At 35.5% G+C, this 25248-nt stretch overlaps 1 protein-coding gene across 5 annotated transcripts; it reads left to right on the plus strand.

Moving 5' to 3' along the window:
- Positions 1 to 1540: 1540 nt before the first annotated feature.
- Positions 1541 to 12793, plus strand: LOC149960391 (uncharacterized). 5 transcript variants are annotated; one of them, XM_090174293.1, is made up of 10 exons: positions 2229 to 2395; positions 2464 to 2534; positions 2600 to 2670; positions 3088 to 4148; positions 4218 to 4314; positions 4795 to 4875; positions 5388 to 5426; positions 5499 to 5535; positions 9030 to 12417; positions 12537 to 12793. In XM_090174293.1, exons 5-9 carry the CDS (start codon positions 4228 to 4230, stop codon positions 12401 to 12403), a joined length of 3618 nt encoding a protein of 1205 aa, XP_090030419.1. In that variant the 5' UTR covers positions 2229 to 2395; positions 2464 to 2534; positions 2600 to 2670; positions 3088 to 4148; positions 4218 to 4227; the 3' UTR covers positions 12404 to 12417; positions 12537 to 12793. The 5 variants fall into 5 exon arrangements, with proteins under 5 accessions (XP_090030418.1, XP_090030420.1, XP_090030419.1 ...); XM_090174294.1 differs by lacking the exons at positions 2229 to 2395; positions 2464 to 2534 and adding an exon at positions 1542 to 2049; XM_090174296.1 differs by lacking the exon at positions 3088 to 4148 and having other exon boundaries at positions 2229 to 2534.
- The last annotated feature ends 12455 nt before the right edge of the window (positions 12794 to 25248 follow it).

Raw genomic sequence — 25248 nt, forward strand, 5'->3', positions numbered from 1 at the left:
ATGTAATACATATTTATTTTTTAAAGGTGCCGTGAGAGAAAGCCATATGTGCCAGAATGTCGAAGAAAAGGTTATTGAGAACTCAATTAAAGAGTGGCTTAAACAAGCCAATGGAAGAATTAAGCAAAGGCAAAATAAAGGGAAAAAAAGAAAGTCTGACGATCTGGAGCATAATTAAATAATTAAATAAAAAAATGTAAAATGAATTTTAACCTACTTAATAAATTGCATTAAATTCCATTCAGTCATTCAATTCTAGTCTAAAATTTCTTAGTAATACACGCTAGTTAATCGAAATATTCATCAAAAAACCTAGTAAAATACACGAAATAAATTCGCGAAATATACTAATAAAACAAGAATTCTGCATACAATAGACGTAATATAAATAGGTTATATCACTTAAATATACGTAAAATATAGTTTTTTTAGTCAGCAAAAAGATATTTATTTATCGAGTAATATACGGTATTTAACCGGAAAGTTCATTCCAAATAATAGTGTAATACACGAAATAAATTCGTAAAATATACTTTAATTTACCGTAAAAACAACTGTATTTCAACCTAATAAAACAAGAATTCTGCATACAATAGACGTAATACAAATAGGTTATATCACTTAAAAATACGTTTAATACAGTTAATTTATTCAGCAAAAAGATATTTATTTATCGAGTAATGTACGGTATTTAACCGGAAAGTTCATTCTAAATTATACTGTAATACAGGAAATTAATTCGTGAAATATACTCTAATTTACCGTAAAAACCACTGTTTTTCAACCTAATAAAAACGTGCATTTTGCATGAAAAACACTTAATTCAAACGTTCTATAAATGATATATATACCTTAAATAGGCGTGCTAAAACACGTAAAAACTGGTGACATGATCTACGTAATCAACACGTTGTAAATCCTTTACTAAAACACGTAATAAATATGTATCGGTGCTACCTGGGCTAAGCATAAACAACCATAAATCAATTTTAACTCAAAGAAAATCCACCACCACGCTTAGGGATCTGAACAACTCGACGCCGGAAAAGTCGTCATCGGTCAAGTGGTCGCGTAAACAGAAGAGGCGAAATTCTGGAAATGATCGGACGCCGTGTGGGAATCGACCGTTTCTATTATTTCGAAGATTGAAAAAATTATAATAACCCTGAGGCCAAAGGTAATATAGAACTGTATTATCTTGAAACTCCAGACTATTGTAAATGCATTCACGAATTTATCGAAATAAATCAACGTTTTACGGTACACTATGAAAACTTTTAATGTATAAAAATGTATACATTAAAAGTTTTTATAGTGTACCGTAAAACATTGTTTTATATCGATAAATTCGTGAACATAGAACTGTCTACCCTAAATTAGAATTCAGAGAGTTATCCGATTGTCGGTTTTATAAGAAATCGATTACCCGAATAAGATAATAAAATATCTTTCTTTAACATAATATAGACAAATACATGTAAGAGCTGAAGTTGTATACGTTGTTGGGCAAAGTCGAAATTATATTGACAAGCATTTCTATTCTAGGGCTGCTCCAGCGATTGTGGACTCTTTGTAAGATGAAACCGCGCCGCACCGCAGCTTTTCGGTAACGGTAATTAAGCGTTTAAACGAAAATACGCTTAATATTAGCAAATGAAAAAAGTCTGAAATAGAATATCAACGTATCTAGCGGGTCGAGCTGCAAAATCGTCATCGGGAAAAGAACAATATTGAGATTAATTTGATTCTACGCGAGGTTACTGTTTTAATCCGAAGAACAGTTGAAACCTAAACGCCAAGTCGGAATAGGGCATTTCAAGTTAAATCAGTGTACAAACAAAACCACAGCATTCTGGATTTGAATTTTCAACGCGAAATATTTAGTTTTATCTGGCGGAAATTTGTTTGAAAAGAAGAAAGAGACGCTGAAAAAGTATTTTTGAAGAGAAATCACGAGGTGCTCCTTATCGAGAATAAACGACGCGTAAGGACAGTCCAGTGTCAAGCGACAGATTTATTCGAGAGAAAAATGGAGTGGAATCTAAAAAAGTAAAACGGTCACTTTTATATCACACGACACAATGATATTATTCGCATATTTCAAGCACGCTATTGTTTGTTGCCAATAACTAAATGGAAGGTTGAAAAATCGAGGCCAGCTTGGCAAAATGAAGTTTTTGGTGGCATTTTTTTTAGGAAGCATTTTCCGAAAATAAAATAAACTTTTTGTCAAGTGAATTAGCAAAATCAAAAGAGTTTGCCAAATCAAGGCTTCTTCCCGTAGAGGAGGTGCTTTTGGGAAATTTTAGGTGGCACTTTAGAAATGTTTCGGGTGGCTCAAGCGCCGCCTAAAACACCCTAGAGACGCCAGTGTGCGTAGTGTTTACGATTTGGAGTAACGTTATTGCTTTTTAATCATTTTGTAAGTTTATAAAAAAGCTCTTATCAAGTACTTTTACATAGATTAGATATTTGAGGTAATGTAAATGTACTTGCTTGGAGCACTTCTACGGCGTTTTCACAATAATAATACAGTAAGACAATTAAAACAAATTAATAAATACGAAGATATTAATGTCTTTCTTTGAAATTGGTTCAGTGGAAAGGACGTTTCTGTTGGGTCGGCTCAAGTTAAAGCGATTGAAACATTTCAGAATTTGGACCGTACATGTTAGTAACTGTTTAATTTTTTTCGTATTTCGATAAGGAACGTAGTAGACAGCCCTTAAACGCGGTAGTAATCGGTGCTGGCCGAGTTCACATTCGATGAAAAATTGGCTCATAAAGTGGCAAATTGATGAAATCGGGGAATTGTGTCCTATTGGCTTCTACGTTGCCATGTTTTTGGTCGAGTGTCTTTTATGGCCCTGGACGAAAATGATTTAAGCGACGATTTCATTACGCAAATTTTTATACTAAGATGGCCAAGTAATACCAATTTACAATAACCGAAACTTTTTGCGCACTTTTAATTTCCGTTGTCCTTTCATTTTTAACGAGTTTGTCTTGCACAAGTAGCTATAAATATTTCTTACTAACCAATCTATTAATTAAGTCAAAATTAACTAAAATTTAAAATATCTAAAGGTTCAGAAATTTTGGAGACATCCTACTTTCCTTGTTTACTAAATTTTCGAATTAAGCATGTACCGAAACCAACTAGAGCCACGGTCACCCGACAGTTAAGACCCGGAAATTGCAAAAAAAGTACTAGTATGTTTCTTCCATTTTATTTTTGGAATGTGCACGACTCGTGAGTTTTAGCGGCGCCACATCGTCTTGACGGAAACGATATTTTTTTACATTTTATTGAAAGTAATTATATTTTATGTTAAGCAGCGGATATGATATTTTGGTAAAAGGTTTTATTGTAGTTCCTCGTAACGAAAATTTGCAATGTTTATTGAAAAGTGTTAACAACGTAACGAGCTAAGCGCACTAATTTACGTCGGGTGCCATATTGTAAAATTTAGATTTTTGTTTGTGCCATATTGTAAAATTTAGATTTTTGTTTGTGCCATATTGTAAAATTTAGATTTTTGTTTGTGCAATGTTTAGTTACAACGAAGACACGAAAAACTATTTAAACTGAAGAGTAAATAGCAAGTTGACAAGCTGCTACTGTTTGTTACGATACATAATAAGTTTCGTTTTCACTGTTATCTATACAATGAACGTATTACTGGCGTTCTCTTCATTGGCCTCGGCCGAACATACTTGCGGTTCGGATGCGCTTATTTGAAAAGCGACGGTTCCGCCGCTAGTTCTGACGGTAGAGCATTTTCTAGCTTCTTTTCTTGTAGCCTTAATGATTCCCAAAGAAAAGGGTGTGGTTTACATTGGAGATTTTGCTCACGACGCTCAAAGGTAGACTCGGCTATTAGTCGACTTGAAACCTGGTCTCGAATCTAAGTTAACCTTACTGTGTTGCTCTTGTTTTTAAAAAATAATTTCTACAAGATCTTAAGTGCGCTTTAGTGGGATAACTAATCGGTGTTTACAATCCTAGTTCTGTTAAGCCTATTTCCAGAGTGATAATCCTAATTTTTTTCCCACGGCGCGACTTCTAAGCGAATGCAAATAGCTCATTTCTCCAGCCGATTTTGCATTACGTTGGCAGTGGACCCTTAGACATTCCAAGTGTATATGTAAATAGTTTTCTGCTTTTACATATCATGTTTCTTAAGCGTAGTAGAAACTATTTTCCTGTTTCATAGAGCAAAGAAAATGAGCGAGCAAATTCAGGATGAACCCAGCGTTAGTGGAGTGGATTCGGTAGCTGTCTCAGGAACGGATGGACGAAAACGAATAAAAGTACGTAATTTCATCAGGTTCACGTTTTTTTACTTGCCAAAAAATAAGAGTAGACGCTAAGTAGACGCCGAAGTACCGCGTAACGGATCAATTTCATTAATTTATAAATAAATATATTTCAGTTTCGTTGGTTTTTATGTAGTTTATTACTCGAAGATCTCTTTGATCCGAGATTCGCGTATTTTTGTTTGCTCGAAGACCTAATGGTACTAGTTATTAGTAAGTTTTTTAATTTCTTGAAATTTGTTTAGGGTTTAGCTATATTATCCCTTTCAATTATGGACTAATCTCCTTATTCGCGTATTTTATCATCCTTCGCACAGTCCATAGGTGGTTTCTTCTAACTTAACTAATCTTATGATCCACTTGCTCCCACAAATAAACGAAGGCGTGTCGACTGGAACTGGCTCAATATATTTAAATCATGTTTACCAAGCTAGTCTATTTAAAATGTTAATTCTATTTTTCATATGATTTTAGATTGATACATCACACACTCAAAATGTAGAGCGAGATTTCATTAACATGGATAATCATGGATCCATGGTTTTCAACCAATCGGTAATATTTAAATAAAACATTTTTCTATCCAAAATGGATTTATAATGTGTTCAAGAAAGCATCCGATCAGTATTCAAGAATTTCCGATAGCCATCTATTGACATAAATTATAACTTGATTAAATCAGTATTTATTTGTTATTTCCAGCGAAGACTTTCCAAGTACCTTGTATAGATAAAAGCTATCAAATAAATTCTTTGCTCCAAATAATGGTTTCTCATTAAGCGAATAATAAATAAACTAATTGTTTAAACATTTGTAAGAGGTGGTAAAGTATAACTGTCTGTTGCAACCAGCACTTTTCAAAACCATCAATAAGCTTAAATAAACAAATATTAAAAATCCCTAATCCGTTACAGTGTTTGGAACCAAACGATTAAAATCTGCAACGCAAATACATTAACAAAATTCATATAATGGAACTGCTTTAATTTATTTAAAATTTGCCTTCATTTGCATTTATGCTAAGGAATTGTTTTAGTTATTTGAAGCAAAGGGTAATATATTTTCAGATACTAGGAGGAGAAATTAATACCTTAAAGATTACCAAGGTAAGTGGAGATTCTGCTTTGCATAGGGCAAATATTTCGCTCGGTTTTACGCTGACCATCTTTCTATTTTAGAATAAGAATATCTATGTCGATGACACTAAACTAAAATGTAAGTTGAACTAATTTTATGTAAAGTTGTACCGAGTCTCCGCTGGAAGATCTTGTACCCGGTCGTATGGTATTCAGTCTACACAGTGTTATTAAAAAATATAAACGAAACTGGAAGATATTTCAAAAAATAGAATTTAATTTCATTCAAAATAAAATTAATAGCCAGAATGTAGTTATTTATAAACTAGGCGTGCGCACGATAGGGCCAGGGTGGGCCATGGCCCGACCTGAAAACTGAAAGGGCGCAAAAAATCTGGGAAAAAAGGTCGCAAGCCTTAACATTGTAGGTGCCCAAAATTTCCTAAAATCCACCAAAATAAGATTCTAAACTAGAACAAGAGAAAATCGATAAAAAGATAAGAATGTAAAATACAAGTAAAAAAGTATAGTTATCGGTAACATGCTAAAAAAATAATAGTTATTTGGTGATATTCTAGATTCATTAGATCTCCCAGGCGTTTTTGGACACGTATTTTATATTTTAATAAACTGATTGTGAAAATGGCGACTTACGGACACTGACGCGAAATTAGTCGTTTGGACCTGGTATACTTTTTTTTTGGAACTCTGTAGCCACGGTCACACGACTGATAGTACATTTTAAACTAGATAATAAAACGGTTTTACCGTTTCAATGCTAGTTTACTAAATGTAGTTCACACGAGCCCAATAACAACTAGTATTCGTTAGTACAACGTCGTAACTATATTTGCTACAGCGAAATACATGACGACGGCATATTAAGCATGGACTGTAGTCGGGGACGTCATTAGAATGGGGCAGGCGGGCATTGCCCCCCGGCATTTTTGTGAGCCAAAAAGGTGACGAAAAAATTTCATATAACTACATTAGAAAGGTCTTGTTTAATTTCATGTATACATTGTTTTCGCTTGAATGCTATTATTTATTTCATTCTTAAGTAGTTCGGCGATATCCATTTAAACTATGCAGCTTCAGTGACTAAACACGCGACGGTCTAAACATTGAATTTTTTACATTTTATGAAAATAAAATTTTAAAAATTAGAACACGTTTTTGTTAGTTTGCTAAAGCAACACGCGGTAATGTAATTTTGTAAACTATATTGGTGTTTAGTCTAGTTTAAAATAAAAAGTACTTTTGTTTCGTCACATACTCTATACTCTATAAAATACCAATTTCTAGCCACATCTATTGAGAAAGAAAGGAACTACACAGGAGCGCCGTGGTATTCAATAAGTTTAAATGCCTGCGCACGCCTATGTTTATAATTCGAGAGTATGAATTTGTGAAGACTGGTTGAGTTTTCCCTCGCGTTGGAGACCTCGAGACGGACTAAGTGGATTTTGTGCAGTGGCAAAGGAACTTATTCTCCGAGTGAGAGAGAAATTCCGAGTTACGCTACAAATCGACTCCTTTTAATTTTCTCTAATGTAGAAATCCATACGTTTTGGTGATACATTAACCCGTAACAAATCACAATTTGACTCGATTACTTTTACTCCGTTTGTCAAATATGTGCAGCGTTTTATTTTTCAAAAATTAATTTTTGGTATTCAGTTACATTTGACCTCGGTGGTCAGTTAACCCAAGAAAGTCACTAAAATTTCTTGGATTTCATACTCCTATGAAATGTTAATAAGCAGTCTATGTAATTTTTTCCACGTGTAAGGGTATTACCAGACGTTCCACTACAGAGTTTATTTTCTTAAGAAACACGTTAGTCAAGGAGAGACTAAATTTAACACGAAATAAGACGTTTTATACTTATGTCAATAACGTATTTAGCTCCGTATTTATTACAACATTTCAATTATGTTGAGATTGTTTTAGCGTTGCTCCCTCGTGCTCAAAAAGGAAATCCCGTTCTAGATGTGTGCCAGTTCTCGAAAATGGCGAATTGGTAAAACTGCTTTAATGGTAATAATCAATACCCACAACCCCACCCTAGTCCCAAGTCAGCTTGCGACTTTTAATGCCTTTAAATCATGCAGCCCAATAACATTGCGTAGGAAAGTGGTGGCAAGCCCTTCATGCCACGTGACCCAACAGCTCCGTAGTCCGTACACCAACTATTAACGCGAATCTCAACAAGTTTTTTTTATGAAAAGGGTTAACCGAAGAAAACCCCTTAAATAGTATGAAGATAACTCTCAAACTCTACCCAAAAGGAGTCCTTCCGAGTTTTCACCCAGTTTTCACATGCTGGGATCAAATACGCTACCTCTAGTAGCGAAGCGAAAGTGCCATCCACTCTGCCACCCCTCTCTGCAATTTATGCGACCCGATCGAGTACCAAAGCCCAGAAATTATTTCAATTGACAGTTTGAGGTTTTATTTAAAAAAAATTGTTAAACGGCGTATGGTATAAATGATTAAAAACGAGCTCAATTATGAAGTACTCGGGACCCGACTCGAAACCCAAAAAGTAGGAGTCGTTCACTGCTTCCCCTAAAAATCAGCTCGTTTTGTAATTACTTCCACAAATCTGACGTATTTTTATTGAATCGCATTTCCTAACCCTTTTCACTCATTCCACCATGACGCCCGCGGATTGACTCAACTGGGGGTCAATTCATGACAAATTACCCATGGGCTCCCACGGTACCGAACCCGATTTTGTTGAAGCTTGAACCACAATATATCTTAAACAATTAAGATAGAAATTAGAATTAAGAGCACTTTGCTACAAACACTTTTTGACTTCCGCGTTTCCATAAAGTACAAGCTATTAAATTCCGTTTAGATGAACATAATTTTGAAATCGATTAAGTTCTATACATGGAAATAGACCTTTCTATAAAAGATTCGTACGCGTCTAAACTGTTTTTTCGACGACACACACGGCCAATTTCACAAAACAATATTGAGAAGTTACCGGTACTTTTATATTTCTCAGCCAAATGTCTTCCGAGCTATAATTAGGCTTAGTGATTTTATAAAGATTTTTTAAACTAAACGTCATTTAAAAATAGTTTTTATTATCTTATATTTGGTAAAAAAGAGCGTATTTTTATAGTTGTCATCAAATCTCGAAGGTAAATATTGAATATTTACTCTTTGTTAAATTACCCTGCAATCATCGATATATAAGAGTAAAACACAAGGAGAATACATACTAAGGTCGATGTAATTTTTTTTTTTCAAAAACAGTTTTCCTTTCCCCACCCCCGAACTCAATCTTTTATAGAAAGGTCTATTTCCTAGTATACATGTATATGGGTAATGTTTTTCAAATTGTTACTTCTCGTTACAAGGGGGCTTTAATTTTTGTAATTACGTAAATTGTAAACAACCCCTTAGGCCAAAGTGAGGAAAGGCTACTACTATAGTCCATGAACGTTTTTCGTCGTCTTGGCCAAAGGGGCTTACTTGAGGCCGCATCTGCGCGTCCACTTAAGCCTTTGGGGTGCAGATAATGTTAATTGATTTTTTCCCTTCTCTGTAAAACATAACTGGTTCTTGGTATACGAAAAAATATATAAATTCTTTTAACCTCTCTATTCCATATAGCTTCCATTCCATGGTCCGATTTGAACAATAAGAAACAAAAACAACTGCTGTCGAAGCCACTGGTGGTTCTACAAGGAGAGAGTCGGAACAAGATCAGCCTAGCGAGTCTTTTGGGAAATGTCAATGGAGAAGAAATCGAAGTCCTCATCGACGACTACGTCCTGTATAAACTCATCGAAGACATTGACGTTCACTTAGGAGAAAATCTACCAGGGTTAGGAGAAACTAAGGCCTATTTCATACCCCGCACCTTTATAAATCTTCAATCTCAAGGGAACTCCGAAAAGAATATCGTCGAACTAATTGAAGGGACCACAAATGGTGAAACTATTATAATTTCCGACGAAGCGGGAACGGGGAAGTCCACCATCCTTATAAATTTAGCGCGGGAGATCAAAAAGATATATCCCAATAGTTGGGTCATTTTCGTCAATTTGATGAGTTACACCTTAGTCTTCAAAAAGCATCTTCAACTAGAACTCAAACATTCCTCAGATGCTGTAGATTTCTTCGTCTCCGAAATCTACAGTTCGAAATGTAACGAAAATTTCGAGAAAAAACTGTTGAAGTGGTGCTTGGAGAAAAGCGGAGGTGTTGTACTGCTATTTGACGGCTTCGACGAAATCAGCCCAAAGTACGACAGCATTGTTAAAGGACTTTTAAGAGGTTTAAAGAAAAGTCGCTTAGACAATTTGATCTTAACCACGAGGTCATACGCGAACGGAGATTTAGTTGAAACATTAGAGGCATCGCGCTATCAAATGAGAACTTTCAATGACGAAGAAAAACTGAAATTTATCGTTGAGTATTGGCTTGAGACCTCAACCTGTCACGATAAGTTTATTCTGGAATCTAAAGCGAAACATTTAGTTGACATTTTCCAATCGTCAATTGGAGATTATGAAAGGAAATTTATGGGAATTCCTCTACAATGTCGTCTGCTGGCTGATATTTACAAAAATAAAATAAATCATTCCGAGAAATGGGAGACCATGTCCTTGTACGAATTGTATCGACAATTTACTAGGATGAAATTTGAAGAAGAAGAAGCTAAGTACCAGAGCACGATGAGTACAAGCGGCACTGAGAACAACGCCCTGATGATAGGCCTCGCCCAAGAGTACCATTGGGAATCGACGTTCCGTTTGCTGTACGGAGAAGACATCGTTCAGAAATTAAAATTTCATCGGCCCAAGAAAGATACTATAATGTTTTTGCTGAAGAAGGTTGAGAGAGTGGGCATCATGACGGACACTGGTGAAAATCCTATTTTTATACATTACACATTCGCCGAGTTTTTCGTTGCGGAATTTTTTATGGAAAGCGTAAAAGACAATGACGGAGAAGAATTTTGGGAAATACTTAAGATTTTGTTAAATGTTATTTTAGGGGTCTCAAATATTGATACAACCGGGATTCGAGTATTTTTGGAAAGTGGCTTAGAGACTCAAAAGGTTGAAGATGTGAAATTTCGACTTATTCGAAGCTCAATTTTGAAGGCTTGGCGCGTTGATCCGCGAGCCACTTTTGAAGTGTTCACTGGTAAGGTATTCAGAAATATAACCGCATTGTACAGGTTTCTTTTAAACTGTTTCATTATTGACGGAGACATGCTCATCGATTTTTTTCCTCTGGTAACACACTTCGCGACACTATCAAATTCCCCATCATTCAACGAAGTATTTTTCCATTTTCTTTCGTCGTGCCCCAAAAACATTCAAGATATTATTATTACGCAAATAAAATACCAAAATAATTTTGATTGGGATCACCTTAACTATTTTACGGAGTCAGCGTTGGCATTTCCAGGTATGTTAGTGTCGAACAAATCATTGCGCTTAAAAAAGAGTTTGTTCGAAGAATTCTTCGAGGCTTCTGCCGATGGAGACGTCAAACGCTTGGAAAAGTTGCTGCAAGAAGCCGGTGACGAAGAAACCCGATTTTGGCTCTTAAACACTAACAATCTGGGTAAAAATTGGGATTCCGGTTCTGTTCTAGCTTGCGCGATAAATAATAATAGAGAAGGTGCGCTGAAATTTCATTTAGATCAAGGAGCGCCAATAAATTTACAAGTCGAATCCAGTAACACCCCTCCGCTATTTACCGCCATACGCGCGGGAAATTTAAAGTTTTTCAAAATCCTTCTTGATAGAAACGTCGACATAAACCTGAAGTACGATGATCAAACGCCACTGTCGTACGCGTGCAAATATAACCAAACCGATCTGGCTAGCTATCTCATAGATCTCAGGTGCGAAAGAAAAGATGCAATGGCTTGGTATGAAGTAATACACTCCGGAAATACTGAGATGGTACGTCTTTTATTACAACGAGGATTCAACGTCAATCAACGAGATAGAGACAATAAAACACCACTTCACTATGCAGCAGCGATTTTGCCACAGGATAATCAGGATCCTTACCTTTTTATTCAAAATGTAATCGAAATTCTTTTGTCTCATGGCGCTGACATTGACAGCGTGGACGACATAGGTCGTACAGCCCTACACATTGCAACAATGGGCGGAACACCCCAGGCAGTCCAAACACTTCTTGAACACGGTGCAAATTTCGAGTTTGCAGATATTCGTGGTGAAAAGGCATTGCATTTTGCCGCGAAATATAGTCCCACTGAATCATTGTCTATTTTGTTGGAAAAAGGTGCAAATATTGAAGCTGTAAATGAACATTTTGAAACGGCCTTGCATTGTGCCGCGGATTATAATAAAACTGACTCAATCTCCATTTTGTTGGGAAATGGTGCAAATGTTGAAGCTGTAAATGCTTTCAGAGAAACTAGTCTTCATATGGCCGCCAAAAGAGGTCGAACTGAAGCAGTTTGCCTTCTGTTGGAAAAAGGTGCCGTTACCGAGACTGTAAATGAACGTGGAGAAACGTCTTTGCATCTAGCCGCGCTTGAAGGTCATATTGAATCAGTCTCTATTCTGTTGGAAAAAGGCGCGAATATCGAGGCGAAAGATAACCAACATCGAACGGCACTACACAAAGCGGCTACTAGTTTATATCACGACAAGGAAATGGTCCGATTTTTGTTGGAACACGAGGCGGATGTAAGGGCCACGGATGAGAACGGGAAAACTCCTTTGCAGCTTGCAGTCATCGAATGGGATAGTGAAATGAAACCTCTGAACCTTTCTTCAAACGAAAGTGGTGATGTCCCTGGACGACAAACCACTTTTACTCTTCAAGAAGCACTTTCGTTTTTCACACAACAAGAAATATCCGCGGCACTTTCGGAAGATCTAGAGACAATTGAAGACAGATCAGTGAAATCAATAGTCAGGGACTTGTCCGATAAAATCCTTCTCCTATTGGAGAAAGAAAAACAGAAGCTTAATTCATCGCTGAAGTAATCAATGTTTATAAAGTAAGTAATAATAATAATAATCTGCTAGGCCCAGTGTACTTTATATTGCTGTTTTTAAAATTCCGGGTGAAAAATACCAGAAAAGCTACAACATATATTTTTTTCTTTGAATCGTCTAGAATTTTTTATTCCAATTACGACAGTGCCTATGGAAGGCGTGCATATGAAACTCCGACAGTCATCTTTCGTATAATGACACCTCAATCACTACTAATGAACACAACCACCATTTTTGATACCTAGTGTCCACATTGAAGCAATCAATTTAATTTAAGCGTAAACAAAAATTAACCTTTGGATGCCACGGCTTATCCGATATTATGGTTGTTAATACGACGCTTATCGCTCGTATTGTTAAAAATAAGCGATTTAATTCATAATTTCTCAAATCAAAGTGATATTAGTCAATTAAAATGTAATTCTTGTTTCTGAGACATATGTAACTTAAATACTCCAGCTTCCCACTTTTTTGAATTTACTTTTAATCGTATTCAACTTATTTTTGTAAAATTGAATTGCTGGTTTTGGTACAGCATAGTAATATCAAGAAGCATACCACTCCCTTGATTATTAGGTAACCCTCGTATGATTATAAAATTACTTAAATCCAATCTGTAGCGTTGGCTGTGTAAAGATTAAAAATGATTAAAACAGGATTATCTAGGACATCTGTAACCAAATTAAGAGCTACATAAAATAAAAATTTAAAATAAAAAGTAATCTAGGTATAATCTACAGGGTGTTTCAGAAGTCAGTACAATAAATTTGAGGTGTTATAGGGGTTGAGTAAAGATGTTTGACTGTCTTTGTCGCTAGAGAGCGTTAAAGTTTGGCCTAAAAACGCCTAAATGTAAGCTTTCAGCGAACATAAGAACCCAGATAGAAAACCAGTTTTAAAGGGGAGTAGGAAAATTTACTACTACCCCTTTAAAACCAGTTTTATTTCTGGGTTAAGGCTAGAAGAGTCAATGATATCTCGTTCGAGTGCGCATATCTCGCCCTTGATAGCCTTTACTAATTTTTTGAAATCGAATCCCAAGAAGTTGGGCATTTGCCAAATTTACCGTTTTCATTAGTTTGGCTTTGTGTGGTTGATATTTTGTTACAAATTAGGTCCGGTAACGTTAATAAAAAAAATAGTATTGGATAGGTTAGGATTCAGCAGATCTAAAACTTCGGTTATATCAGTGAATATTAATGCTAAGTATGGTTCTCGGGTTAATTTAAGGGACCCCAATGTTCGTGGTGTTATATTTCTGAATGAAAGTCGGCATAACGTTCCTTAATTTTAGTCCGATTTTCATGAGAGTTATATTTTTGAATAGCTGTGAATTCCATATAACCTAGAATTGCAATAACGTTGCTTAATTTTAATTCTAACTAAGGTTTTTTGGCCTGCGTATACGTACCCCTTTGACTTCCAACATTGGAAATACGCGTGGTTATAGTGGCTAAACGTGAATTTATCTCTGGAATTTTTCAAGGCCGTTCTCATATGACCCAAAGTAACAAATAAGTGTGACACTTATCGGAGGCCGTTCTTATATGACCAAAAGTAACAAATAAGTGTGACACTTATCGGAGCAGTACGCGATGCTTGCAACATATGACCAGAAGTAAAAAATAAGAGTGACACTGATCGAAGGAATCTTCGATGCTTTCAAAGTATGACTAGAAGTAACAAATACGTGTAAATTCAATTATGTGTGGCCGTGGATATATATTGGTTGTGATACTGGCGTTGTAGGTTGCTGTGAATTGCTCAAACTCAACACATTAGAAGGATTGTGTGTATTGTGAGCGTCGTACGTCTTGTTGTCTCAGTTGTTCGCTCGTTTTTACACGCAATTCTAAGGATTTGTGTGTATTATTATATCTCTTCAACGGTTAGGACTAGAAGAGTCAATGATATTTCGTTCGAATGTACATACATCGCCATTGATAGCCTTTCGTAAAGTTTTCAAATCGGAGCCCTAGAATTTACTATTTTCGATGGTTTTGCTTTATGTGGTAGATATTTTACTTAAAATTAAGTCCGATAACGTTAAAAATATATTATTGGATAGGTTAGGATTCAGCGGACCTACAATTTCGGTTATATCAGTAAATATTAATTTTAAGTACAGTAATCAGGGTAATTTACGGGACCCCAATTTTCGAGGTTTTATATTTTCGCCTACATATCTACATACAGTTCCTTAATATAAGTCGGACTTTCATGAAAGTAATATTTTTGAATAGCTGTGGTTTACATATAACCTAGAGTTGCAAATACGTTCCTTAATTTTAATTCTAAGTAGGGTTTTATGGGCAGGGTATACGGAGCCCAGCAATTTCCAACATTGTAAATCCGCGTGTTTATAGAGGTCTACGCGCCCGTTTCGCTCTGGCGTTTTTCAGGGCCGTTCAGATTGCACCGCGCTAAAAATGTTATCCCAGTTCTATCCCGCCCGGTATAAAATTTTAATTATAATTAAAATAATTGAGACGAAACGACCAATTTTAATTTATTCAGAATATCATAAGTTAAGTAGTTACAATAGTGAGTTAGACGTACTAAAACAATGCACAATTGAATTTAACCATATTTACAGAACAAGTTTATCAGTTAAATATAATACGAAGCAAATTTTAATGAAAGAAATATCTACTTAGGCTATTTGTATTTTTCTCGCTTACGAAATACTATAGCCACACGCTCGTTTTATATCAACACTTGTCCTTGATGAAGATACCGTAGTATAGCCATTTTCGACGTCTGGTAGTGGACGACTCGTAGACTTCCAGTTGACGTTGTGACACATACCGCATGAAAAAGACCAATGCCGTCCAATTTCAAATATCATATATTGACTCGCAAACCCAGGAAACCAATGACTGTATTAGGAATCGTAGATATCCAAATATCCACACCAAATGTATTAACAAGAAGCAAAAACCTTACCATCAACAAAGCACAAAGAGCCACTTGACTAAACGCAACCTCGAATATCAGTAAATGTTAAATGAACGCCTTCGCTGTATTGCAACTATATTTAAGACGAGAGGTAAAAACCGTGATCGCAGTTTCGTTAATTTGTTATTATTTAAGTATAACGTTAACGGATAATATTTGTGTTTGGGTTTATTTTTTCGTCGCACAGTGGGGTATTTAGGTCTAAAAGTTGGACAAAATTATTTCAGTCGTTTTTTAATTAAAAATGCATTGAATATGTATTTAATGAACTTATTTAGTAATCAAACTAGGGTTGTTTAAAAAAACCATTTATATTCGTTTGGAAATTTAATAAAGTTGAAATTGGACCAGCCTATGCTCACGCGTTTTGTGTAATGTAGCGATACGGTATACTCGCATGGGCAAATGCACTGCACTGCCTGACTCTGGAAAATAGAGTCAAAACACTGTTTGGCAGTGCTAGAGGTCGGCGTTTGAATAAGAAATTATCAGATTGTTTATATTTATCCATAACCGAGAATTATTCAGAAATATTCGAAAAAAATGATTAATTTTGCAAGTTAAATCGTTGTTTAATCGTATAATTTATTCGTATAAATCAAATAATACTAATTTTAATGCTTAATTAAAATTTTTGCGGAAAAATATTAAAATAAATCCCAGTCGCAAAAAAAGCGCAGTCAATTATCATTTAGCTGGTAAAACAAAATGAGATTGGAAGCGTTTGGAAGTATAACATTTTCAAGTGGATATTCGTGTAATATAGCAAAAAAATTACAAAAAAAAACCAAACCTAACTTCAAGGTCGCATAAGTGCACATTGAAAAGTCCTAAAAACCCAAAAAATACATGAAAATGAAGTTCTTAACTGGTTCGACAGCTTCCATTATGAAACAGTTGAAAAATATTTGTTGAAGCGAAAAACCCAAAAACCAAGGTTGAGTGCGTTTCTTTGAAATCCGAGAAGTACAAGTTTTCAAAATCTTGTTTCGTGAACTTTCATCTGCTTCTAGCAGACTAAAGTTCGTGTTTGAAAAAAGATAACTGTGTCAAATGGTAGTCTCGTATATCCACTAGTACAGGGAAAAACAAATATTCAATTTGGACAATTTTTAAAATTTTGAATTTTGACCAGAAATTGTGACGAAATACTCCACTGTGCGACGGTTGCGATAAAGCAGTCTTTCGTCAAATTTTGTTATTGTAATGGTGATGTGTATTGTGAGTTTGTGTCGTGTGTGAATGTTGCGTTGTGTTTTGTACGTACGGGGTCTCTACACTCCAACCTCTATTTGTTGACTTTTGGGACGGACCAAGTGCTGAGGGTTACGGTTAACGTCTCAATGTTAAAATGACAGGGTTGGGTGCAATTACTTTTGTAAGCTCGCAAACGTGCAGGAATTGCCGCGTTTACAGACATTTTTCAGCTATTTTTAAGAAAAAAAGCAGTTTGATAAATATTCTGGAAATTTGCTGCTCACAAGTAGTTCCGTAACTAGCCTTTTATGCGCCCGGTGCGAGTTTCTATAACTGCGCCCTTGAAAAATGCAGTGTTTCCGAAACTGGGTCTTAGTCTGGTCATTTCTGCGCCCCTCCAGGATCGGCGCCATGTGCCTGGGCACCGCTGGCACCGCCCTAGTTACGGCACTGCTCACAAGCAGTATTTCAGCACCAAAATGTTTGTACGCCATGGAACATCTCCCAATGGGATTCTGCATGACCCCCCCACCCGTTCGGATTTTTGAAAATAAAACGTGCGTATTGAATGAAGGATATGAAACCAACAGACGCTCTTAAGTATAATGGTTTTAACATGAAGATGGTTGATAATAATCCAACTTTAAATGAAAAGCATTCGTATTATCAGTTATAGGTCAAATGGGAACATCATGGTTCACCTACTTGGTGTGATTTTGCTGTTTTTTTTAAACAGGAATAATTATACAACGAATAGAATTCGTAGAAAGGAATTTGAGGGAAATGATTTTAAAACTTGATGACTCCTTTTTTAATATCATGTTACCCCAAAAATGAAGTTAAATATTGAAGTTCATTTTTAATTCTTAAGTAGTTACTACTTTTGAAACTTTACTTCGAGGGGTAAATTGATTATTAGCTGAGAAAAATGGTGTTAACTTACTGTTTTTAAGTTACTACTTATGAGTTTTAAGTCAGAAGAAGTGACTACTTTTGAAACTTCACTTTACGGGTAAATGTGATTATGATGAGAAAAATTGTGTTAAGTTACTGTTTTTTTTGTTACTTTTTCTGAAAATTTACTTCGAGTAAATGTAAGTGATAAATAAGTTAAAATTTCAGTGAAATATTTTATACAACACAATAAATACGTTTCATTTCAATCAAAATACTGAAATTATCCAATACAATCCGCTTTTGGAGATAACATTTAATGGCCCCTCCTAACCCAGTCAGTGCCGGCGATTCCTTCATGAAAATTGCCGCCGCTCTGAATTATTCAACACATCTGTATTAAGTCTTACCACGTGTCCGTTCGTTCGGATGTACAACAATTATCAAAGTAATATTTTCCTGCAGTGATACGTCCCAGATATACAGGGTAAGGCGGATAAGCTAATGCTAAAAATTAAACGACGTGTTCCTTGGTTCATATTGGGTCGAAAATGTCGCATGAACATGGGTCACAAAATGCATTGCTTTCGAGTAGTCGGTCGTCAGAAATCGGCCCTTAAAACGTTGAAAAAAGGGAAAATGTGCAGTGTTTATTATTCCTTGGACCCAATTGTTTCCTTTTACTAAGCTTTTATTTTTCCGAAAACAATAAGAAAACGATCACTAGTATCAAAAGAACGTTATTAAATAAGAAGACGTAGGATAAGTGTACAAATACATTTTACTCAAAACGGAGGTGTTTACAAAGTGTCAACGTTGTTAAAATAAAGGTTTAATTGAATTAAAATCTTGTTATTCTTTAACAGTAAATAAAACAAGTACAAATTACAACAGATGTTCGAAATGACCACCTTCGGCTTCGATGCACGCGTGTGCCCGTCGAACAAATGATTGTTGAACTCATTGGAAAATTCCAGCCGTGTTACGAATAGTACCTTATGCATCGATTATTCTCTGTCGGAGGTCGAAATTCCAAATATTTTATAAAATCCAGGGCATGAGGGGATTGTTTTTGGCCCTGCTGTGGCACCTTTCTTACCAGTTCACTCCGTCAATTCATTTTTTTTTCGTTTATTTTAACTTTTTACTTTTATTCTTTGTGCGGATCAAATTAAAAGTTGTTTATTAAAAAACGTTTGTGAGAGTAAAAATAAATTAAATTTATTAGATAATATTGTGTCTCTTCAGCTGGAAATTATTTCAAACATTTACAGTGGCCAATAAAAACAGGAAAAGAAATGGTTAAACACAAAATTTTTGTGAACACTTTTAACAATTAATAATAGCGTTTCCAGACTGACTTGAACGCTCCTTTTCATTGAAATTAACGTCTTGAAATATTTGAATAAACTGTAATCGTTACTGGCAAATACAAACAACTTCGATTTTATTCAGAATTCGAGTAAGTTCTCGATAAACGTCTTTAAATGTAGTTTTCATAAGCGGAATCTCCGATTGAAATTTTTCCACTTCCTCCTTGAGTTCGGCTTGTTTTCGCTCGCTTTCGAACACTGTTCGCGTCAATTCTTCCAGATCATCTTCATATTTTAAATCTTTGGCCTTTAATCGTTTTAAAACTCGAGTGTTCTCCATTTTTCGATTCAAGTGCTTAAGAGTGTATCTTTCTAGGGCAAAATCGGATTCAGTTATTTCCAAGTTCACCCTTTTCTCGTTGAGTTCCAAAACTAGGGCCGACAGATCGGACATTTTGGTGTTCAGCTCTTCAATAGCAGTGGTATCCAAAATTCGAGTACTAAAATCTGTTTTCATCGAGCTAAATGTGGACAACGGGTACTCATCATCATCAGAATTATCATGTTTACCTTCAGACGAAACACGTCTTATTTCTGTACGTCCTTCACTGGCGGCACACTTTTCAACAACAGAGCATTTATATTATCCAAGATCTCTTGAGTGACAAAATATTTTCCGTTCACAATGTCCATCGGTTTCTCGCTTTCTTCACTAAGGGCATCCACGTTAGATCCATTCTTCACTAAAATCTCTACAATCTGTTGATGACCAATTTCGCAGGCCAAATGCAACGGTGTCTCTAATTTCTTTGTAGTGAGATTAGTATCAGCGCCATAATGAATAAGCTGATTTACAATGTCTCCATTACCATTGATGATGGAATAGTGCAATGGCGAAAGCCCTTCAATGTTTATTAAGTTTGGGTTCAACCCATTTTGGAGTAGAAGAAGCACCAACTCTTTGTGGTCCTTTCGTGCCGCCACGTGGAGCAGGGTGTCACCATTGATCTTAACGCTGGCGTTGCCTCCTTTTTCCAACAGCAGAGTGACAATGTCCTTGTGACCTTTTTTCGTAGCGAGATACAGCGAATTCCTTTCGTCATTTTCTTCGTTGTTGATCTTCGCGCCTTTCTCCAGTAATAGCTTTACAATTTGCGCGTGTCCTTTCTCCGTCGCTGCGATCACTGGGCAGTAGAGTCCATCCTGACTGGTTTCGTGTAGCGCATTTTGCCCAAGAAGTGCCACGCATTCGTTATAATTTCCTTGACGCGCTGCGTGGTAGAGTCGAAGCCAATTACCCTTACAAAATATTTCTATAGGTTTTCTATGAAATCTTATAGAAACGTTTAGAGGGCCTATAGATTTCTATGTCCTATAGAGTGCTCTATAAATATTTCTATAGAAAATACACTAATTTTTTATGGTGTTTTCTACAATAATTATATCAAAATATACCAGCTATTTCTATAGAAATTATATGGATTGATTTCTATGGTGTTTTCTACAATTATTATATAAAAATATACCAGTTATTTCTATAGGAATTATATTGATTGATTTCTATGGTGTTTTCTACAATAGTTATATCAAAATATACCAGTTATTTCTATAGAAATTGTTTGTTATTTGAATTCTCCAGATTAATTTGCCAAATGGAAGTATAAATTGGCACCAAAGTGAAAACTCAAAATTATTATGGTTAATTTGAAAAACACCCCAAATATGTTGTTTGAGTTCACCCAAAGGGTTCATATTTGCAAAATGGATGTATAAATTTCAACGAGTTAGTGGAAACTCTAAATGGGGAATGATAAAAGTGGTTCACTTTGGTGTACTATAGTTATTTCAGTGTGAAAAACACCCCAATATGGGTTTGAATTCACCCGAAGGGCTAAGATTTGCCAAATAGAAGTATAAATTGGCACCAGGGAGTGAAAACTCTCAAACTTTTTATGGTTAATTTAAGTGACTAACTTTGATGTACTACAGATATTTAAATTTGAAAAATATCCTAGGTTTTCTAACAAAATATCCTAGGTTTTCTATAAAAAATATCCTAGGTTTTCTATAAAAATATCCTGTTTTCTATAAAAATATTCTAGTTTTTCTATACAAATATCCTAGGTTTTCTATAAAAATATTCTAGTTTTTCTATAAAAATATCCTAGATTTTCTCTAAAAATATCCTAGGTTTTCTATAAAGCCATCCCTGTACTTTCTGTAAAAAAAACTCGTGTTTCCGCTCACTTTCTATAAAAATCACCGGTTTTTTCAGTATAGTAATTATTCTAGCTCTATAGAAAAATGACCCAAATTTCTATAGAAATTATATAAACTATTCCTAATGTAATTCTATAGAATTTCCATGTAATCTTTTGGTAAGGGAAATTGGCCCTAGTTAGGTTTAAATCAAATAGTCTCGCGTATTAGATCTAGTTCCTATTTCCCATTAAAATAAAATAAAAGTACTCACTCCAATTTTAGCGAAGAAGGACGTCGGTATGAGGATGACAGGGACAATGTTTGGAGTGTCCAGGAGTTCTTCAATGCTGTTGATCAATTTATTTTTGGTCACCATTAGTTCCAGTGGCGTAGCCAGAAATTCCTCAAGGGGGGGTCGAAGTAAGTGAATGTTAAGAGGGGAGTCGAGAAGGGGGTGGAAATTTAGTACAGTCAAAAGTAGACCCAAGGGGGGGGGTTTCGACACGGAAACCCCCCCCCCCCTTTGTCTACGCCACTGATTAGTTCGCTCTTCATGTGTCCGCAGTACGATTTGCTCAATATTAAGCAAGCCAATGTCGAACAAGACAGAGCGATAGTCACGTCATTCCGGTTTTTCACCCGCTTCGCCGTGGCTGTGAAACAATATGAAGAAGATCTATAGTATCTTAATAATAATAAGTGTGACTCTTGTTCCTTGTTCGTTGCCAACAATACGACTAGCAATAGTACATAGTTTAAGTAAAATGGGAGTTTACTGACGAAGATTTTAGGCTAAGCTATAAGTTATCGCATCAACATATAAGCAAATTTCAGAACAACGTAAAGTAAGCCCTTTTTTGAAAAAAAATGTTCGTTACCTCTGGAAACATTTTATAGTTTGGGAACAACTGCTGCAGAATATTGAAAACCTCCCATTTTCTATAGATTTTATTAAATTTTATAGAAAAATTATGAAACAATTTTCAAAAGGACAACTTACGATTTTGGAGAATTTCAGCCACAAAGAACCAAACGGCTTCTGTGAAAGCGGAAATGTGTCGTTTTCGTCCGTGGTTCAATCCTTTGAAGACGACCAGGAACAGAGACAGCAAGAGAATGGAACAGGTGATGACGAGCCACACGACACTGTCTAGAACCGCCATCCCGAGAGTCTGCCCTTCCGCGTTGACGCTTTTCCGTTTCGCGGGAAAGGTCACTATCACCGTGGACGCGCAACCAACACTCGAGGACAGGGTGGTTGACGCCCTGTGCCCGGCTGTTCCCATCAGAACCAAAATCGCATCGATCAACTGAAATGGGACAATAGGATTTAGTTTGATCTATGATTCTTCTATTCGGCTGAGCGAGTATTCATAGATTTCAATTTAAAAGTGGGCGTGGCGAGCTATGTTAAAAGATACTACATCTTTATCTTAGACAAACGACGGAAAATATTACTAATAAATTCATTTTTAATGCTTTAAAAACTTCGCGACCAAATGTGATGGCCTCCACTTTGTGCCAACCAAGAAAACTATGATTGGTGTAAGGTAGGCATAATATTTTTATACACCTGGTTTCATCAATATACAAGTTCCATGTAATTTATGGTTTTTGTAAGGTCGATATTTTGTATATAGTTAAGGTACCCTACCCTTACCAAAATGGGAGTCTTACTTTAGTCGCTAATTAGTCTCCATGTAGGATCAAGGATTTTTAAGTATTATGTAAGCATAAAAAAATGATACCAGAATTGTGGGTCCTAAATAAAATCTATTTTAGTCTCAATAAAAGAGTTTTATTATAATATATTTAAATGAAACTCATTTTAGTCTCAGTTAGGAAGACTCATTTCTGGAGACTTGAAAGAAGTTTAATTGAGAGTTGATTATGAGTTACAATATTATATTAAAATAAGAGGTATTTAAGACTTCAGTTTAGTATCATATGGGAGACTAATTTTTGGGGACTTGAAAGAGGCTTATTTGAGAGTTGATTATGGGTTACAATATTAGATTAAAATAAGAGTCATTTAAGACTTCACTTTAGTCTCATATTTGAAGACTCATATTTGGGGACTTGAAAGGGACTTAATTGAGAGTTTACTATGGGTTACAATATTAGATAAAAATAAGAGTCATTTAAGACTTCACTTAAGTCTCATATGGGGAGATTTATTTCTGGGGACTTGAAAGATACATAATTGAGAGTTGCTTAGAGGTAACAATTTGAAGTTAAACTAAAAGTAATCGTAAATTTCATTTTAAACTTTCGACTGGATCCTGGTAGTGTTATCTAAAATGAGTTTCGCTCACGTGCCGCGCAATTGATATAAATATATGTACATTAGTCCAAGCAATACACCAAATATTTCATATGATCTACTGTACTATACTTTTAAATTATAATATTAAAATTATATTGTAGTAAAGTCCAAACAATGGAACTCATCATGAGTTCAGCTATAATGACCCCTTAAGATTAATGGATTTGCAACTTGAATCTTTAAGCTTGGTTACAAAATGGTCATACGGGATTGGCTGGCTATATTTGGTTAAGCTAAACGTACTTGAAACCCTCGCATACTTAAAATTAAAATTTTGGCTTTAAAATAACAGCTTCAAAATTTATTAAATAATATACTTGAAATTCTTCAAATAGGATATTTCATTACAAGTAAAATTAATTCTAAGTATGAGTGTGTAAAACAACTGAACTGGGTCAAAAAATAGCCTAGCATCTAGCGCCATCCTTGAAGTCTGGAGATTTTAAAACTTATAATCCAGCATGGCAGCTGAACAAAGTAGTCATTTTTGATTCAGTATTTGAGTAGCCAGATAGAGGGTCATTATAAAATTAGATATTTAGAAAATAATTTTTTTACATAGGTCACCCGAGGGTAAAAACTACCAGCTATATAGCGATCGCCGTGCAATAATTAATGAATAATTTCACTGTAGATTGCAGTGGACTGCTCACATACAGGGCACCCTGGATGTATATTAGTTTTACTGATATCGGCAGATTTCCAATTACAGCTAGATTTCCTTTACCAAAATCGTGACTGTCACTTTTAAACTTTAAAAGGTTATATTTAAAGCTGCTACAGTTCCAAATGCAGCCTCAAATCAGATTTAATTCATACTTATTCTGAGACTAACGAGAGTTTTAATTACGGTTGAAAAATTCTTGTAAAATCAAGTTTTAAATAAGTATGCAAGAATAAACACATTTAAGACTTGATTTAGGCTCAAAACAAGTATGAAATAAGTTATCAATAAGGATGTATTTGGAACTGTGGCAGCTTAAATTAAGTCTTAAATGAGTTTATTCTTGCATACTTATTTAAAACTTGATTTTACAAGATTTTTGCACCGTAATTAAGACTTTCATTTTCTCAGAATAAATATGAATTAAATCTGATTTGAGGCTGTATTTGGAACTGTGGCAGCTTTAAATAAACCTTTTTTAAGTTTAACAGTGACAGTCACGATTTTGGTAAGGCTTGATTAACGAAGATGAACTTCCATATTTTGAATGAGAATGGCAGGGAGAATGTTGGGAGAGTCCAGGAGGTCTTCAATGCTGTAGATCAAGTGGTTTTTCGTCACCATTAGTTAGCTCTTCATGTGTCCGCAGTAGGATTTGCTCCATATTAAACAAGCCAATGTCGAACAAGACCGAGCGATCCTCACGTCGTTCCGGTTCTTCACCCTAACCGCTTCATCGTGGCTGCGAAACAATATGAAGAAGATCATTAGTGTCTTAATAATCATAAGTGTGACACTTGTTTCCTTGTCCGTTGCCAACAATACGACTAACAACACTACATAATTTAAGTAAAATGGGAGTTTACCAACGAAGCTTTTAGGCTAAACTAGAAATTATCCCATCCCTCGAATAAGAACGGCTTGATTTCGAAGAATTCCTTTTAAAAAAGAATAACAGTAAATCAAAAATGTGTTTATTACACGAAGGGAAAATATTTATGCTAAGACGGTACGTGATCATCTTGGTGAACGTTTCATAGTGAGGTTTCAACTGTCACGGGTGGAGGCGTTACGAGAGGGGGAAGAGAAAACGACACAAGTGTTGGCTCCAGTCGCGTCACAAAATTACCTTTTTAGGAACGTTCCGTGTGGCTTAGGTAATAAGTATTGAAAGGTTTAAAAAATATAATTTAGTAGCAGTGGCAACCATCGCTGCCTGGCCTTGACCAAAATGCACCACAGCAGGTGTGAAAGGACACCACCAAGTGGGGATCCATTG

Source organism: Leiobunum rupestre, chromosome 1, assembly GCF_980474605.1.
Source record: "Leiobunum rupestre chromosome 1, qqLeiRupe1.1.hap1, whole genome shotgun sequence".
NCBI classification, from domain to species: Eukaryota; Metazoa; Arthropoda; class Arachnida; order Opiliones; family Sclerosomatidae; genus Leiobunum; species Leiobunum rupestre.

Excerpts from the sequence above, each read along its gene's own strand:
- LOC149960391 (XM_090174292.1), top strand. The coding sequence starts at position 2,030 with ATGGAGTGGAATCTAAAAAA. Across the intron at positions 4,315-4,794 it reads ATGGACGAAAACGAATAAAA|ATTGATACATCACACACTCA; the intron begins GTACGTAATTTC and ends ATATGATTTTAG. Across the intron at positions 4,876-5,387 it reads CCATGGTTTTCAACCAATCG|ATACTAGGAGGAGAAATTAA; the intron begins GTAATATTTAAA and ends ATATATTTTCAG.